General features: G+C 40.4%; 1 protein-coding gene across 1 annotated transcript; it reads right to left on the bottom strand.

Annotated features, from left to right (window-relative positions):
* Window positions 1–681: 681 nt before the first annotated feature.
* On the bottom strand, window positions 682–17,952 carry Esco2 (establishment of sister chromatid cohesion N-acetyltransferase 2). Its single transcript, XM_050152362.1, has 11 exons — window positions 17,811–17,952; window positions 16,501–16,572; window positions 15,029–15,770; window positions 13,808–13,898; window positions 12,267–12,324; window positions 10,906–11,032; window positions 9,217–9,348; window positions 7,380–7,469; window positions 6,767–6,907; window positions 4,170–4,330; window positions 682–1,766 (listed from the first exon to the last, which is right to left on the bottom strand). Exons 2-11 carry the CDS (start codon window positions 16,557–16,559, stop codon window positions 1,634–1,636), a joined length of 1,734 nt encoding a protein of 577 aa, XP_050008319.1. The 5' UTR covers window positions 16,560–16,572; window positions 17,811–17,952; the 3' UTR covers window positions 682–1,633.
* Between the last annotated feature and the right edge of the window lie 828 nt (window positions 17,953–18,780).

The following is an 18,780-nucleotide window of genomic DNA, read 5'->3' as shown; positions in this document are numbered from 1 at the left end:
GTTATTCAGATCAGCTGGTCGCAGTATACACTGTGGGCTCTGAGTGAGCGCCAGTATTCTTTTGACATGCACCATAAGATTTAGCTTTCCTTTTTAAACTTTTTGATATTTAGATCTAGGCTCATTCTGTATAATCTCTGACCCAGCAACTCCAGATTTTTTCTTTTTTTTTTTTTTTGAGAAAGGTATTAGAAACAAGATCTAAATGTTCCATGTACTCATTGCTGTTATTAAATACCAAAACTTCCTGTGTGAAACCAAACTGTAAACAAAGCAACAGTATCGATAGCAAACCAATGTACATTTGAAACCTAAGACATTAAGTGAATTAAGCTGCAAAACTCATCTGTATTATGTATCTAAACCCCAAAGTAGGATGATAGGGAAACTATGTCTTTCAGCATACTAGTTCTCTAATATCTCTATAGTTTTGTTTTTTTGTTTTCAAAAGATATTCATGCTAAAAAATAACAGTATTAGCAGGATGTTATGAATTCTGGGCCAGTGAGATTGCTCGGTAGATGTGCTTGTACAACCCTGGCCTCCTGACTTGGATCCTTAGAACCCATGGTAGAAAAGAACTGACTCCCAAGAGTAGTTAGTTCTCTGGCCTCCAAATGGCACCTTGAAATGCACACACAAACACACTAATAATGACAACCATAAAACAATTATAATTGGTTTCTCATAAATCACTCAACAATGGAATAATATTAATAAAATTTAAAATAAAACATTTAAAGACATTTTGTGCAGAAAGTAGCATTAAAATGTTTGCATAATTACACACAATTTTAACACTTCCATATTGGTCTTGGCAGTACAGGCAAATTAGACTAAAGATGAACCGATCTTACAATGAACAATAAAACCTAAATACAAAAACTAATGTCTCATGCCAGATACCAGTTAAATGACCTTTAAGAATTAAAACAATCTGAGTAATTTTTTGCTTTAGAAAATGAGTATACAAATTATACTAGGAATTTGAATGCACTTAAGTGTACACAGTACTCCATAAGTCATTATGTTCTTAGGTCCACTAGTTTGGTTCATGACTTCAATTACCTGGCAGCATTTTCATGCAATAAAAACATCAGATGATAACAGTGCCAATACAGTCTCACATAATTTTATGGCAAGTGTGCTTTTGATTAATTTTAAGGGATTAAAATACTGTTATAGAACTATTTTATATAAATGGATATGAGATAATGATTTCTGCCATCTTATTACAAACAGGAAATTCAAAATACTTTCTAAGTATTTCAACTTAGCTGCTACAGTATGTTTACAAAGTGAGAATGCTGCATAAGGAATTCGGAAATTATCTCATGGTCTGTGTTTAGATTTGCCTCTACTGATGGAGCACGAGACAACCATGATCTGAAAAGTGTGTTCATGTGATCCTTTATAAAGTGGCCCAGGTTCTACAGAAGCCACCTTGCTGTGAAGTTATCAATATTAAGAACTCAGTGTATCCAAAGATCTTTTTTTTTCTTTGAATCCCAAACAATTCAACAAATTCTAACATACAAGAGATAAAACTGGTATGCACATGTGTACAAATCTTTCTGATACTAGTTATTTAGCTGAACTTCACACAGTACCAGTTTTGCTGTTGCAGATGACTTTAGCTATGAAAATTATATACAAGGAAATTAGGGGTGTTGCAGTACTTAGTAGCAAATAATTTGCCATCTGGTGTTGGGTCAGAAAATGCAATTTCATTAATGCTCAGAAAACAGCCGAACATGAAGCAATTCCTACAAAATAAAAAAAGAGAAAACATTTATCAACTAAAATTTTAGATTTCAATTAAACACATGCATTAAACAATAAGTAATTGATTTAAAAAGTACTACTATTTTTTGGTGCCAGAATGCCTTGCATTTAGAGATGGATATGCCATGGCATCATCTCAGATGAGAAACTCGAAGGTCCACAGAGTAGAAAGAAAAAACCAGTTTCCTCAAGTTATCTTCTGACTTCTACATGTGTGCCATGGCATGCACACACCACACACAAAATAAATGATAACCATGCCACCACCATCACAGAAAAATAAAAACTATTTTTCTCAAACCAAATACAGATGCTTGAGAAGGCTAAAAACAAATCTAAAGTTTCCTTGCTCTTGTTCAACTATAATTAAAAGTACTGAAAATGAAGTAGTTAAAAGGGTTTCAGAGTATAAATTCTGGCTAGCTGTCCTCTATATACATGCCACGGCACACATGTTACCCACCCTCACCCCCAACAAAATAAGTAAATAAATGTTAAAAACAAAAAGACCCCCAAAATCCTAAAGGGGATTCTGTAAAATAAATAGCTATACTCCTCTGATAGCCAGTTTTGTCACTTTCATTGAATGAAGACATGGACGATCTGGTGAAGCACACCTCCATGTATCTAAATGCATCTACATGTAATTAGCTCATGGGGCTCTGATCTCAGATTTACCCTTGACGGGTTCATGCAATGGCACTCTTAGGAGGTGGTGCCTAGTTAGGGGAAAGATGTCGCTCAGGCATGTTCTTAGGACTCTCTTACACCTGCTTCTTCCTGTATTTCCCCTTTTCTGCTTCTTGGACACCATGAGCTAAGTTGTTGAGCTCAGTGCATTCCCTGTCACGATGGACTGACACTTCTGAAACCAGGAGTCAAAGTAAATCACCCCACTTAAGCCATGTTAAGCACCCTGTCAAAGCCACAAAAAGGTAAAACACTTCAAATTCTTCAATGTGGTAAAAAACAAAGAAGGGCTACGTACGGGATATCCCAGGTTATTGGAGATAAGTCTAAACAAACCTGAACACAGTGTCAAACACTTGGCAATTCCTGACAGGCTGTGGCAGAAACATCATTAGCTCATCTTTAGCTCTAGGATAGCCTGAGCTACACAGGAAGTTTTATGTCAAACAGAATAGGAAAAAAATAAACATCCAAAGCAGCGGTTTTCTACCTTTCCAAATCTGCAACCCTTTAATACAGTTCCTCATGTTGTGGTGACCCCAACCATAAAGTTATCTTTGTTGCTACTTCATAGCTATAAGATCATGAAAAATATGTATTTTTTTTCAATGATTGACCCACAGGTTGAGAACCACTGATCTAAAGAAACAATCACTATACAGTGTGTCCCTGCATGGGGCAGGAGAGAACCCTAGTAAAAGGCATTTGAGATTAAGTCATGAAAATAAAACCTGGATTATCAATTAAATAAAGATATTGATACTGTTTCTTGAACTTGACCATTCTGCGGTTATGTAAGAACATAAATATTCTTGTTAAGAAAATTAAACTGGTGGCTGAAGAGATGGCTCAGTGGTTGGGAATACATATAAACTTGTAGAACTTTGAAAAGAGAATGGCCCCATAGACTCATATACTTATTTGAATGCTTGCTTCCTAGTTGGTAGAACTATTTAGGAAGGATTAGGAGGTATGTCACTGGGGACGGGCTTTGATATTTCTAAAGCCCACACCATTCCCAGTAGCTTTCTGTGGATGAGATGTGAGCTCCCATCTATGCTCTAGGAGCATGCCTTCCTGATGCCTACTGATGGTCACGAACTCTAACCCCCTGGAACCGTGAGCCCCCAAATTAAATACTTTCTTTTATAAATTGCCTTGGTCAAACTTTTTGTCACAGTAACGGACAAGTGACTAAAACAGTACTGCTCCTGCAGTGGACCTGAATTTGGCTCACAACCACCTGTAACTCTAGCTCCAGGCGATCTGATATCTTTTTCTGGCCTCCATAGACACTGCACTTACGTGGCTTATACATATATGCAAACACTGCCATAAAAAAAATCTTAAAAACAAAAGACAAAATGAGGTGCATGTTTGTAATTCTAGCACCCGAAGTGGAAGAATCAATAGTTCAAGGTCAGACAGGTCTAACAATGAATGAGTCCCTATCCCAACCATAAAACCCATCTGAAAAAGAAAATGCAAGAAAAAAAGGAAAAAGAATTACATTTAAGTTTGGCATGGATTACATATTGAGTTATTCCCTTCTTATCAACATTTGACTTAGTCTTTGACGGTATTTATACAGTAATGTTTTAATGAAATCCTTTTGTTTGGCTCATGAGCCAAGGGAGGTTCTGAGAAAGCTAGTAAGTCATTGTGTAACGTCTAGAGCTATTCTGTCTCCTTACCTGACTGTGTCTACCAGTCGTCTTGCAATGCGCTTTCTTCTTTTCAGTCTGAAGACCCAGATTCTACTTATTCCACAGATTGCAGGTTCTGGTACATCTGAACACTGCCACGCTCTAGAACATTCTTTACTGGTACTTGGTTCTGATAGGACACGAAAGGCCTATAATGGCACACAGTAACGTCTACAGTTAAAACCAGACTTTTCTTTTAAAAAGCAAAGTAAATAAATAAATTCAAACGTCAAACAAAACCTGTCTATATTTAATCAAGCTCCAAAAAATATTCTGTTATTCCTTAATTCTTATATTTATGTGTATGAGTGTTCTTTCTGCCATGTGTGCACATGCACTTGTGACCCTGATGTCTGCAGAGGTCAGAAGAGGGCACTGGATCCACTGGAACTGGGGTAACAAATGTTTATGAACCACAGGTTGACATTAAGCTAAAAAATTTCTTCATAGGAAAGGACACAACATAGTGAAAGACCATTACAGGAAAAAACATCTACAAACCATTCATGTTATAAGGAGTTTAAGTCCAAAATATTTAAGGAACTCAACAGAAGAAAATACTGCAAATTTCCAAACGAAACAAGGGCCCAGCAAGATGGTTCAATAGGAAAAGCATTAGGTGTACCACCCGACAACCTAAGGTTTATTCTCTAGATCTCACAGTGCAAGGAGAGAAGCAACAACACACGTGCCACACTCTGATCCATCACATACACAATCAAAATAAAATAAAATTTACGAAGTGAGACAAGGACCTGACTACCCCCTTTGAAAAAGACCCACGAATGGCTCACAGGTGCTAAAGGAATGCTCAATACTTCCATAATCACGGAAATGCAAGTTAGAACACAGAGGTACCACATCACATCTATTAGAATGGTTATTACATAAGTAAAAAGTTTTGGCCAAGAGAGGGAACAAAGGGAACCCATGTATGCAGTTGGTGGGAACATAATAATCAGTAGTGGAAACAGTACGGAAATCTCAAGACAAACATGCCAAAATTAAAACAACAAAAACTGAGTCCGAGCCAAAATTAAAACAACAAAAACTATGACTCCGTGCTCCCACTTCAAAGTAATGAGAACACAGGAGAACACAGGAGGTTGAAGATACTGCTCAGGTTCACTGCAGCATCACACAGTGAACCCACACAGGGCCCAGAATCAGCTTAAGTGTCCATCAACGAAGAAATTAAAGTCAAGGAAATTCTATTCAATCATAATAATGAAATCTTGTCGTTTGGGGTAAATGGATGGACCCATAGGACACGTCAAGCACAATTAGCAATCACAAAATGGCAGATCTTTCACAGTCGAACAAATACAGAATATAGAAGTTGAACCCATAGAAGCTGAGAGTAAAATGGCTATTGACAAGTACTAGATAGAAGACAGTGAGGGAAGGTAGTGGAGAATGCTTGTCGATGCTTCATTTAGGCAGAGTAAGTTCTGGAGGTCTCTGTGTGTTTGTATGTTTTAATGTACATATTTATACATGTATAGGGAAAGCCCAGTACAGTTAAGATATAGTTAAGCCACACCCAGCGGCACAGGCCTGAAACACAAAAGGCTCAGGCAGGAAGATCCCAACTTCAAGGCCCACTTTATCATCTTGCAAAGAATTTCTTTCAAAAAGTACAACTTGGTGTTTTAACCTGTAGTTATAGGCATTATAAGTCAACTAAGTGAATCAAGGCAGTTAACATTTTATCGCCATACTTATTCCCTGTGAGGAAAACACTGAAGATGTTAATTTCAACATTTTCAAGTATGCGCACACATGTGTACAAACACAAAGTGATACTGGAACCAACCTAGAACCTTTTGCATGCTAGCTACACAAATGTTCTACTGCTGACCCTTGGTTCTTTTGTTGTCAGCCAAAGTAGTCCCTTTGCTTTCTTTCCCAGAATCAACTTTACTAAGGTATAACTCACAATTCTTGAATATTTGGCCTTACTGCTAATACAAACAAGTTCCTTTTCTCTAACTTATAATAATAAGATAACTACTTTAGAACACTGCTTATTAGTGCCTAAAATAGATTCTAGTTGGGTATAGTGGCATACACCTTTTATCCCAGACTTAGGAGGCAGAGGCAGCAGGAGGATCTTTATGTGTTCCATTCCAGGCCAGTCACAGCTAGAGACCCTGCCTTAAAAACAAAACAAAAGGCTGGGCAGTGGTGGCGCAGGCCTTTAATCCCAGCACTAGGGAGGCAGAGGCAGGCGGATCTCTGTGAGTTCGAGGCCAGCCTGGTCTACAGAGCTAGTTCCAGGACATGCTCCAAAGCCACAGAGAAACCCTGTCTCGATAACCAAACCAAACCAAAACAAACCAAACCAAAACAAAACAAAACAAAAAAAAACATTCTAAGTGAGGAATAAGCAATGATTTTGCTAAATACATCCACTAAGCTGCTATGTAATAACGTAGGTCTATAGATTCTTATATAAAAATCGCTAATTTTTATACTCCCAGGTAGGAAAATAGCTACATGAAAACAATAGACTTATTCTGCTTAAGACAAAATACTAAGTACCGTGTAAATTATTTTAGTAACCAACAAGACATGCAGCGTACCTGTTTGATGGGCTCTGCTATTAAACAGCCCACTACTTTCTTTTCATCAATGAAGAGGAAAGTTTTGGTTTTGTTTGGACACATGGGAACAACCTGATGGAAGCCCAATTCCAGATCCACAAGCTCCTGGACATCTTCTACCTAACAATGGTAAAGAGCAGAAGGTGAATTTGTCTTAAAAATCACAACGAAACTAAATTTGTGTATACTCTCACAAACACGATCCCCATCATTTGGCTTCTTTTATTTCTATTTCTTTAATTTATATACATTCAAACTTGTTTCAGAATCAATGCACACACCTGGTACTTGGGAAAAAGTGCTTAAGAAACCACTTAAAAGAACACTTAACAGACACTCAGAATCCTAGGAGAAAGGAGGAGGCAGAGGCCAGGCAGACTTTTAGCTTTATTTATTATTCCAGTTGGCAACATTCAACTCAGAAACAGAAGCAGCACTAACTGAGAACTAACACACCCGACCTGGACACTGTATGAGCCACTATGAACTGCGAACGCCTAGGCCTATGCAACAAGGAAGGCAGTTGGCAAACCATTCACACTTCACTATGGTGGGTTTGAGTGAGGAGAGAGGGAGAAAAATAATCCCATACCTTTTTGATAGCATAACTTGGATCCTGTGGCAGGACCAACACAATCTTCCCATCCCAAAACTGTGCTACTACCCGCTCTCTTTTCCAGCCCTGCCGAAGTGGGGAAAGAGAAAAAAATTATTAATTTGTAAACAAACACATAAAATACTTTGGTGTGGAGAAGACTGGTCACGGTGGAACAATGAGTGACAGGAAAGGCAAGATGGAGATTCTGGCCTTGACCACTCACAGTGTAGACAAAGGGTGCTTAGCCTTAATCAGAGACAATTCTCTCTGTGGTGAGTGGCAGAAAATACTCATGGCTGTTCAAAGTGCTGAAAACAAGCTTTTAGCCCTAACATGACATTTATTCCATTCCCTCTAAGACTCAGAGAACATCACAGAAGAGAGAAAATAGAGCCAGAAGACAGGCAGCAGGGCTGCGAAGCGCCATCTTGTGGGCATGATGCAGCAACTGCAATCCTGAACTCACTGGACCTGAGTAAGATCTGCTAAATTATGAGTAGGCGGAGGGGGGGAGGCAGCAAGCTAAGTCCCAGGAAGTGAAAGATCACAAAGAGAGGATACAAATGGACTAGAGAGAGATAAACCCAGGTAATTCTGAGACCCAAATGTTCCCTACCTTTCAGCAACTCAGCACAGGCCTGATCCTATATTGCACTTGAATACTTGTACCCTGCTGATAGCACTGTTTGAGGTTATAAAACCTTTGGGAGATGGAGTTTAGATGGAGAAGAAAGTGGGCTACTGGGGGTACTTTTCTAGTTGGGTTCCATTTCCTGTTCACTCTCTGCTTCCTGAACATAGATAACAATGTTACCAGATGGCCTCCTGCTCCTGCTACCATGCCAGAAGCTATGTCTTCATGATGGTGGGATAATTCCCTTCAACTATAATCCATAAAAACCCTTCCCTGTTTAAATTAATTCCTATCAAATATTTTGTCACAGTAGAGAGAAAAGTAATTGGTTTTACACAAAGGAATGCGGAAACTCTCATTCATGTATTCAAATCTCCTTTAGTGTTTCTGCCCACGTCCCTCTCAGTGTTTAACCCTTACAGGGATACAGTCCTCAAAAGCCTACTGATTGTGCTAAGTTATTTCTCTGCTCCCATGGTTTCTGTCGGTGAACCTTCTCCATGCGTGTGACAAACATGCACTGGCGATGTCCTTATACTTTTGCCCCATATGTGAAAAGAGTACATGTTCATTGTTTTACCACTCTAATTCAATATCCCGCAGAGTGCAGGGTTTACCTAATCCACTATACCGGGACTGTGGAATCTGAAGCAGCTTTACGTACAACCTACCAGGCTTAGTTACAGCTTCCGTCATATGTGCTTAGTGTATGCAAGGGCCATCCTCGATGCCTGGCACTGAAGGATAACAAACAAAGCTAACTTTTTAATATCATCAGTTATTTTTATTTCTTAGGGTTGTGTATGTGCCAGTCAGAAGAGGATATTATGTGCCCTGCTCTTTCATTCTCTTCCTCCCTGAATCTGTAACCCAGAAATCCTTTCCCACACTCCCTACAGCCCTGGGGTTCTAGGCTCCTATGTAGTCACACCTGGTGCAGCAACTACTCTTCCCCTCAACCTTCCTAATGCTGCAACACTTCCAGACAGTTCTGCAGGTGTGGTGACCCCAACCTCACGATCCTCCTGTCTCAACCTCTTCCCAAATTCAGGGATCACAGGTGGGAGCTAAGATGCCTGACTAACCTCTGCTGCAAGTAGTGAAATATTTATGGATATATAGATTTCCCAACAATGGCACAAACTGCCTTCCATACAGTTTTACCCGTAGAACAAACCGAAAGCCTTCTCGACTCACCACATATTTAATTCCCTCCAGAAACCTGTGGTGATGCTGGAGATGCTGCATTTCGTCTTCAGGGTTGGAAGCAGTATAGATCATGCCGCAAGACTTACATATCGTCATCCCAAAATGTTTCTGACCCGCGTCCTTGAAGAACAAGCAAACAAACAAAAGCATAAACCCCAAGAAGTGGGTGAACAATGGATCTTTTTTTAAATTATTTTTATCATTTTATGTGCATTGGTGTTTTGCCTGCGTGTATGTCTGTGTGAAGGTGTCAGATCTTGGAGTTACAGACAGTTGTGAGCTGCCATGTGGGTGCTGGGATTTGAACCCAGGTCCTTTGGAAGAACAGTCAGTACTCTTTACTGAGCCATCTCTGCAGGCCCACAGTGGACTTTCTTTAGGAAGGACATGAAAGAGCAAGAAAAAGCAAAAGCCTCATTTCAAAGAGAAGGAACAACATTCTCAGACTTCTGTATTAATCATTGCTTTGTCTTGAGTCATTTAGAGTGTTAAATTCTTTATTCTTAAATACTAAAATGTTCTGCATCAAGAATTGATAAAGTTCTATAAATTTCACTCTCTTAAAGCATTGTGTTTAATGCCCTTGAAAATACTAGACTCTGGGGCTGGAGAGATGGCTCAGTGGTTAAGAGCATTGCCTGCTCTTCCAAAGGTCCTGAGTTCAATTCCCGGCAACCACATGGTGGCTCACAACCATCTGTAATGAGGTCTGGTGCCCTCTTCTGGCCTGCAGATATACACACAGACAGAATATTGTATACATAATAAATAAATAACTACTGAAAATACTAGGGATTGGCAGTTTTTCTGTGAAAAGGTAGAAGATAATACTTCAGGCTTTTCAGATCACGTGTGGTTTGTCACTGCTATATCTGAATGAGATTTATTTGAACACTTGGTCCCTGGCCGGTGGTTCTGTTTGGGAAGGTTATGGAGCCTTGCTGGAGGAGGTACAACACTGGAGTTGGGGTGGACTTTGAGAGCTTATAGACTTGGCCCCTTCTTGCTGTTGTCTCTGCTTCCTGTGTGGGGCTGAAATGTAGCTAGCCAGCTCCCTACACTCTGGCTGCCTGTTGTATCATTATGACTCCCCTCTGGAACCAAAGGCCAAAACAAACTCTCCTATGACTCATGGTATTTTTATTATAGCTACAGGAAAAAGTAACTAATGCAGTCATATAGTCTTCTCTTTGCTTTACAACGTCTGAACGCCTAAGCCTGGAGGTATAGACTTATATCATAGCTATCTCAGAGGCTGAGGTAGAAGGAATGTAACTTAGTAAAATTCTGTCCCCAAATAAAAAGCCTTGCTGGTGGGTGCAGTGTAGCTTAGTGGCAGAGTCTTGCCTATCCATGAAGGAGACCATTGGGCTCAATTCCTAGAACCACAAACAAAAACCACATAAAAATGTTAATTACTATTTTCAGCTCATGGGTTATGGAACTGGTTCCAGGCCATGACCATAGTTTTTGCTAAACTTAGCTCTAATTTCTTACCTGGAAGAAACCATTCCTACTCAAACGCTAGCACTATGAGCTCTAAAGTACTGGCTAGCTTTAAATGCTACCGCAACAAAACTGGCAATTACAAACCTGGAAATCCATAACCCAAGAAAACCATGGAAAGGCTGACTGCATGTTCTACCTGTGGAAAGGGTTTATTTTAAATTTACTCACAATGACGAGCTGGTCTTTTCCTCCTTTATTTGTATCTCTGGAATTCATATTTTTCTGCGCAATTGTCTGTTTCAAGAAGTTAGTACATGCAGTGGATTCCATAGAAGACTGTTCTTCAGGTGGAGACCTTCAAAGAGAAGGTTGGTAAATATCACTGAACAGTGGGAACAGTTCACCCAGAGAAATAATCATTTACTCAAAGAACATAATAAAGAAATTCAGTGCCAAGACTCAAATTCAGATCTGACTTACATTAAAAAAACCTTTCCCTGTAGTATCAGGCACACATACATAGAATTACTTTGGAAGCTAACTTCGCTTGAAAAACGGACTTTTCTTTGCTATTAGATCTTAGGACAATATTTACCCATTTAAATAAAAAAGTTCCTAAGTAGATGTTCATGTTGAATCTCATAGACCCAAGGCAATCAAAGACACCAGGATATTAGGATCCAACAATTTTTACTTGGGTACTTATGTGCCAGTGAGAAACCCTATCTCAAAAAAAAAACAGGTGGATGTCATCCAAGGCTGACCTCAGGCTTCCACAGTCTGTATGCACGTGGGCCCACATGAGAGTATGGGGGGAGGGGAGAAGAAAGATAAGGAGGGGGAGAGAGAAAAAACTTGGCCAAAAATTTCTTTGCTGAATAATTGGCCATTCAACACCAAATGGGTGTTTCTTAGCAAGATGTCCAGACAATACAAAATTTGGATCTTCTACTTGTCATGTTCTCTGCCTACCTACACCACCTCCCCATCACGGTATTTACTTAGCTTCAGCCACAACTTATCATAGCACTAGACCACTTTTAATTATTTACTTCTCTGGGCACAGTTTTTCCCCATTTGTAAAATGCAAGCTACTAATACCTGTATTGATTATAAATGTTCATTAAAATTTAGTTATCATTAATATAGTGTCCCCTAGGAAGGCAATATAACCCAGTGAGCTTTTGATTCAAATGTGAAGTCTATCCCTGGCCCTAACACTGAGCATCTATTAGCTGTACAGTGGTGGCTAAATTGATTAGTTTCCTCAGCTGAGATGTAATTATAACAATACTAATAGTATGTACCTTCTAGATTGCCCTGAGGATCTTTAAGTGAAATAATATAATTACTACAAGCTAGCTACTATATTTATAATGTAATGATTATTACTCAAGTCCGTAAAGATAAATTCCATCTCTATGAAAAAAAAAAAACAATCTCATTTTCTATTCTCAATATGATTATTTCCCCTTAGTGGTACGGGCTGGGGGGGGGGGGGAAGCTCTTCAAATAAAGTAGCCTTATAAGAGAAAAGGAAGCCTATATAACTAATAAAATTAAAATGGCAGAGCAAAAATAATTCCTACCTTTTCGTATTCGCTGAAGAAACACTGAAGATGGGATAGATGACAGACTCAGGAGAAACTGTTAGGGGGAAACCCAGCAATAGTTATATTACCAAAGAAACACTAAACTGACTCATATGGCTCTGAAGATAGCAAGAACAAAGCATTTACATTACGTGACTTTAAGAATCAGCCATAATCAAGAAAGTACAAATTTCCAAAAAGAGTCAGGTAGGTCAATGGAACAAAGGAGAAATTGCCCCATATAAATATAAACCAACGATTTGTGACAGAGACAAAGGTAGTCTGACAGATGGTGCTAGAACAATTGGGCATCCATTCAAAATGGATCACCAAACAAAACATAAGTTATGAAAGTGTAGGCTAAATCCTGTGACGCTAGATTAGAGACATTAATACGAACTCACACTAAAAGATGATGACGAAGACACACAGAAATAATTTGTTTGTGTTCTCCAGTCCCGTCTGGAGAGAGGGCCTGGAAATGACACTCTAGTAACACTTCTAGTCAGAGCCCAGGTCCTGATCTCTAAATACCATTCTTCAATAAAAGTTCTGTAGAGAAACTGCTGATTCCAGGGACAGAGCAAAAATACAAAATGACCCCTTAACAACATGTAGAAATCAGACAGCACTCAGAGAACTAACCTGAAAAACAACCTTCATGGTCAAAACAGAACAATTTGAGCAATAAAAATTATACTGCACTTAAGCCCAAAATATAAAATAAACACTCATTTACCCATAATGACACACATCCATGAGCTCATTTGTTTATTTAAATGAGGGAATAAATGGAGAAATCTGAGAACATTTAACTTCCTAGAGAGCACAGACAGATCACCTGAGGTGGAGCCCTGATCCCAGTTCAACCCATAAAAAACAATCGGATGCAGAGTTTGGTGCTTGTAATCCCGTTTCTCCTATGGGGAGATGGAGTTAGAGGAAAATCATAAGGAAGCTTAAAGGCCACTTAGTGGGAATCACAGAAACAAGAGACCCTGACTAAACAAGGTGGAAACTGAGAACCCACTCCAGAAAGTTATCCTCTGACCTGCACACATGACCATGCCATAAGGGCCCTACAGTCGCACCCACAATAATAGTAGAGATCTTAGGAAATTTAGAAATAGCCAGAAATTACTTAAGGATAAATTTTTTTTTCCTGTCTGATGTTTTACCCTAAAATCTCCTTTCCTTGCCGGGCGATGGTGGCACACGCCTTTAATCCCAGCCCTTGTGAGGCAGAGGCAGGCGGATCTCTGTGAGTTCGAGACCAGCTTGGTCTACAGAGCTAGTTCCAGGACAGGCTCCAAAGCAACAGAGAAACCCTGTCTCGAAAAACCAAAAAAAAAAAAAAAAAAAAATCTCCTTTCCTGCTTTGTAAAACACACTGCACTGCTTTACCAGAGGTGAAAGACGTTCCCTAAAGATAAAGGCCCAGAAAATATTAGTATATATAAAATTCTATATCAATACACATTGAACAGTGAAGCTTGTTACAAGCTGCTAGGCTGATTAATGTGGGTTTTCTTACTTACTTGTCTTGTTCTCACCGAGTGAATTCTCTGAAGGAAAACCATGTTTATCAAGTTTACATTCTTTTGAAGAAACTGCGGCACCTGAGGAATTCTGAAAATGATGAACAGGTTAAGAAATAAAGAAATCCTAATTCTTGGTTGTTTTCCCTTTCATGAATGAATCTCACAAGACTGACCATGCATTTCAGAGCACGATTCATCAATTTTCCATCTATTTCCTCGGCATTCATTGAATATGAATCATCTTTTAAATGTCAGAGCACAGGTATAGACATAGACTACAATACTTGTAAAAAAACGGAAGCTTCAAGGACTGGAGGGATGGTGCAGTGGCTAAGAGTGCTGGTTGCTCTTCTCGAGGATCCAGGTGTGGTTTTCAGTACTCACCTGGTGGTTCTAGTCTGCAGCTCCAGTTTCGGGGAATTCAATTCCCTCTTTTGGACCGAGGGCACTAAACACACATTCACATACCTCTACATACAGGTAAAATATTCATACATATTAAAAGTTAATAATAAATCTTTTTTAAAAGTATAAAGATGAAGAATGGCAGAATGAAAAATTATAGACCATTCTTTTTATAATAATGAAATGAACTTTTAAAGGTTAGTAAAAATAGAAAAATAAACTTTTTCAAACTAAGAAGGGCTAATTCTCATCATGGACTTTAAAAAACAATAACCAGGGCAGGAGAGAGAGATAGATTGAAGTGCTTGCTGTGCAGTGTGAGGACCTGAGTTAGGTTCTAGCACCTGGTGGTGCTTGTGATCCCCGAACCAGGGTAGCATAACTGGACTCTGGGCCAATGAAGAGAGCCAGTCTCAAAAAATATCCAAGTAGATGGCACGTGAGAAACACTTGTCGTTGGCCTCTCATTCCCATTGTGAGTGCATGCACATGCACGTATGCGTGCACACGCACACAGTAATAGCAACCAGTTCTGGAGTCGTTAGAGGGAAGTTTTGTCAGTAACAATTCCTTTTTTTTTTTTTTTTCTGGTTTTTCGAGACTGGGTTTCTCTGTTGCTTTGGAGTCTGTCCCGGAACTAACTTTTGTAGACCAGGCTGGCCTTGAACTCAGAGATCTGCCTGCTCTGCCTCCCACGTGCTGGGATTAAAAGTGTGAAAGTGTGAGCCGCCACTGCCCAACTTTTTAATTCCTCCTTTTTAATAGTGGCAGAGAAAAACAAAAAGGAAAATAAAATGATATATTTAACTTTACCTTTCTTAGTTTCTCTTCATTTTTACTTCTTGCACCCAGTAGCTCAACATTCAATTTCTCTTCCGCTAACAAGGACTTTGGTACTCGCTTTGCCTCTGGGACAGCGTCTTCGGTCTCTTCTGGTTCGATTTTCTGCAATGGCTTATCTTCCAGGGATGATTTCTTAAGAGAGTTTCTTTTTCTAACAAAAAATGCTGCTCCCCCCTGGAGTGTGACTTGTGGTTTTATTTTCTGGCTTAGCACCCGAGGAGGAGTGTGTGGATGATTTCCTGTGGGAAAACAGCTGTTCTCTTTATCCACAACTGGCTTCGAACTTTTAGGGTTTCTTGACATAGACTTGATGTGCTTAAAATTCGGTTGATACTTAGCAGTTAAACTCTTCTGTGGTTTTTTGCTTTTCTTGGTACGGGTTGGTTTTCTCTGCATTTTCTCTATCACACTGGGTTTATCTCCATTTTTAGTTGCTGGACAAATAGATCTACTCTCTCTTATCAGCTTCCTCTCAAGTGGATTGAGGTATTGCTTATTTTTATTGTAGAAAGATGCAGTAGACACAACAGATTTAAATAGTGAACTGTAGTTTGCGAATGGAAACCTATTGTTTTCTGCTACCTTGAGAGGACTTGGAGTGAAACGGCCTTGGGAGGAGCAAGACTTTTCTTCTTTTTGATCACTGCTTTGGCAAGTATTGCTTTCAGAAAAGCTTAAATCTAATTTGTTTGATGAAGTATCTGTTAATAGGCTATAAGAAAAAAAAAAAAAAGTTCACCAGTAAGTTTGGCATTTTCTTTAAAATTTAGACCCAATAATAAATTTCTTCCTACTAATACATCCTTCTCCATTGTTTGACAGGTTCACATTATCTATTAGTCTAACATAATCCTCAAATTTTGTCTTTACTAAATAAAGTATTTAAATAGTTAACTTTCATAAGCTGGGCTTGGTGGTGTGTTTGATACCAGCACTCAGAGACAGATCTCTATGAGTTCAATGCCAGCCTGATTCTACATATAGTTTCAGGACAGCCAAGACTACATAGAGACCCTGTCACAAAGAAAACAAAAGACAAACAGAAAGATAACATTCATAAAAGCAAACAGCACTTACAAAGAAGCTTTATATACATGTATATGCATTTCAAAATCTATTTCTCTGTCTCTCACCGGCTCTGGGCATGGTGGCACTTACATTTAGTCCCAGCATTTGGAGGGCAAAGGCAGGCAGATCTCAACAAGTTTTAAGGCCAGCCTGGTATACATAGTTAAGACTGTCTCAAAAAAAAAAAAAAAAAAAAAAAAAGCAAAGCTGGGCTGTAATCCCAGCACTTGGGTGGCAGGGACAGGTGGCTCTCTGTGATTTTGAGGCCAGCGTGGTCTACAGGGCAAGTCCTAGGACAGGCTCCAAAGCTACAGAGAAACCCTGTCTCAAACAAAAACAAACAAAAGAGTTCTTATGTAAAGGTTAAGACTTACCTATCACCATTATCAGCATTCTGTCGTTTTCTCTTCCTTGGAGTAAAAGCTGCCATCATCTTAAGTGAATTCCTAAAAGCAATAAATAGGTTGGTAATAATAATCAAAGTGATCAAGGTGATAGAAAATGCAATATGTCAAAATTGTATTTTAAAAATCTGAATTCCAGCCGGGCAGTGGTGGCGCACGCCTTTAACCCCAGCATTTGGGAGTCAGAAGCAGGCGGATCTCTTGTGAGTTCAAGGCCAGCCTGGTCTAAGGTGGGAGTTCCAGGACAGCCAGGGCTACACAGGGAAACCTCGTCTCAGGAGAAAAAAAAAAATCTGAATTCCAAATAAGCGATTGTAAATAAAAAACCAAGGAAATAGTGCCTCATGTAGCTGAGGCAGGCCTCAAATTCCAACTCACTCTGTAGCCAAGGAGGAACCTGGAGAATGTTTCAGCTTTCCAAGGCTGGGATCACAGGCTGAGCCAGCATGCCTGTCTCCAAATAACAGATTTTTTTTTTAAAGAGCAAACTAGTCAAGAGTAAAGGTGCTAATGGGAAGCTGAGGCAAAAGGATCCTGAGTTAGAGAAGCAAAACAGTAAACGATAATATTAGAGACTTGAACGGCAACAGAAGGGAAGGGTGGTGGATTGGGGAAATACTGCCCACACCTATGTATTTAGAACAGAAAGTTGAGCCTACTGACAAGGTCAGGTGGACCCTCATTAGGGGCACGCCATCCTTTAATGAAGCTAATCACGCCAAGTTTTAGCTCTCCTGGTAGGCCTTCCTTGGCACCGTCCTCCCTCCACCATGCCCACGGATGGATGCTCTTGTCCCCAGCTCCCCTTGCACCCTGAGCCTCATCCCTGTTGCACTTAGCATACATTCTGGGCTAACAATCTCCACAGTCAGCACGTTCGGTGGCCGCAGAGCTTGTGCGGACCCTTCTTGAATCTGAGCAAGGGGATGAGGGAAGGACAGTCGTCCCCCCCCCCCCCCAGGTCCCAGCTAGGCTCCCTCGCCGGAGCTTCCTCATTTATAAACGCCGCGGAGCTCGTCAGGCAGCTGCTAAGGAGATACCGCAGGCAAGTCTTTTCCCACAGAGAGGTAACTCTAGAATGTTCTTCCCTTCCTTTCGCCTTCCTTCGGATCTGGTATGTCAGCCCCACAGAATTCCGCAAGCGCGATCTCTAAGCTAAACGCAAAGTCTGCGGGGATGAGGCACGACCCAGCCCGGCTGCGGCGAGCAGCTGGCACCGGGAGCGCGAGCCCCGCGTGAGCAGCAGGTTCACAGCCAAGTCCCCTGCTTCGTGACGTTACCTGCGTTCCTCAGTCTCCGGCTGGCTCGGCGTGCACTCGTGCAGGGAACCCACGCAGAGAGCGCTCCGCAGATCGGCGACCCCACAGCTCTCCTCACAGGAGCCCGGCGGTCTGCCAGGGCGTTCAAATTCACGCGCGCCACTTGAGACCAAGATTGCTGCATTCTGATTCGTCGCCGCTCAGCGCTTCCTAGAGCCTGAGCCGTGATTGGTTTCTCCCTAGTCCTTGCCCCGCCCTCCGGGGGTGGTGGCCTCCAAGATTCTCCCGCCCTTGTGAGCCAAAGCGGACCCGGGTGAAGGAAGCCACACCTCCTAAAAAAAAAAAATCCTGCAACAACCTCGGCTCGAGACCACGGGCCTGTGACAGTGCTTTATGGGAATTGTAGTTCACGGATCCAGCTGAATCAGAAGTAAAATTCTGAGGTAGTCAGGTGTAAGGAGTTTGCATTAAATGATATCTCCAAGATACTGGTGGCTCATATTTTTCATATTTGAAGTCTGATGATTGGTTTTGCTTTTATAAAAAAATTTCGTTATTTTTAATTATCCTCATGTCTGCTAGTGGATATGTGCATATAAGTGCAGGCACTAACAGACGCCAGAGGAGTTGGATTCCCTGAATCATGTTTCCGACAGCTGTAGGCCACTACATGTGGGCATGGGGAGTTGAACTCAGGTACTCTTCAAGAGTAGTATGTATTTGGAGTAGCTAAGCCCCCCAAATATCTCCGGCTTGATGCATTACATATTTTATTTCTCTTACTGCTCACCACAATCTATGAGGTTTGTGTAATCATTCCTACTTTACAGAAAGTCAAAGAGAAGGCCTGTGTCACCCAACCAGAACTACTTTACCATGTGTCCTTCCGCAAGAGGAACCGTTCTTAAAGCACTCACAGGTTCCAGACACGTGTTCTAGGTAAGTTTAAATGACGCTGCTCTTCACAGAACAAAACTGGCGGAAGTGACAG

This window comes from Alexandromys fortis, unplaced genomic scaffold, assembly GCF_014885135.2.
Source record: "Alexandromys fortis isolate MF-2015 unplaced genomic scaffold, M_Fortis_MF-2015_v1.1 scaffold_75, whole genome shotgun sequence".
Taxonomy (NCBI): Eukaryota; Metazoa; Chordata; class Mammalia; order Rodentia; family Cricetidae; genus Alexandromys; species Alexandromys fortis.
This window is presented reverse-complemented; position numbering and strand designations above follow the sequence as displayed.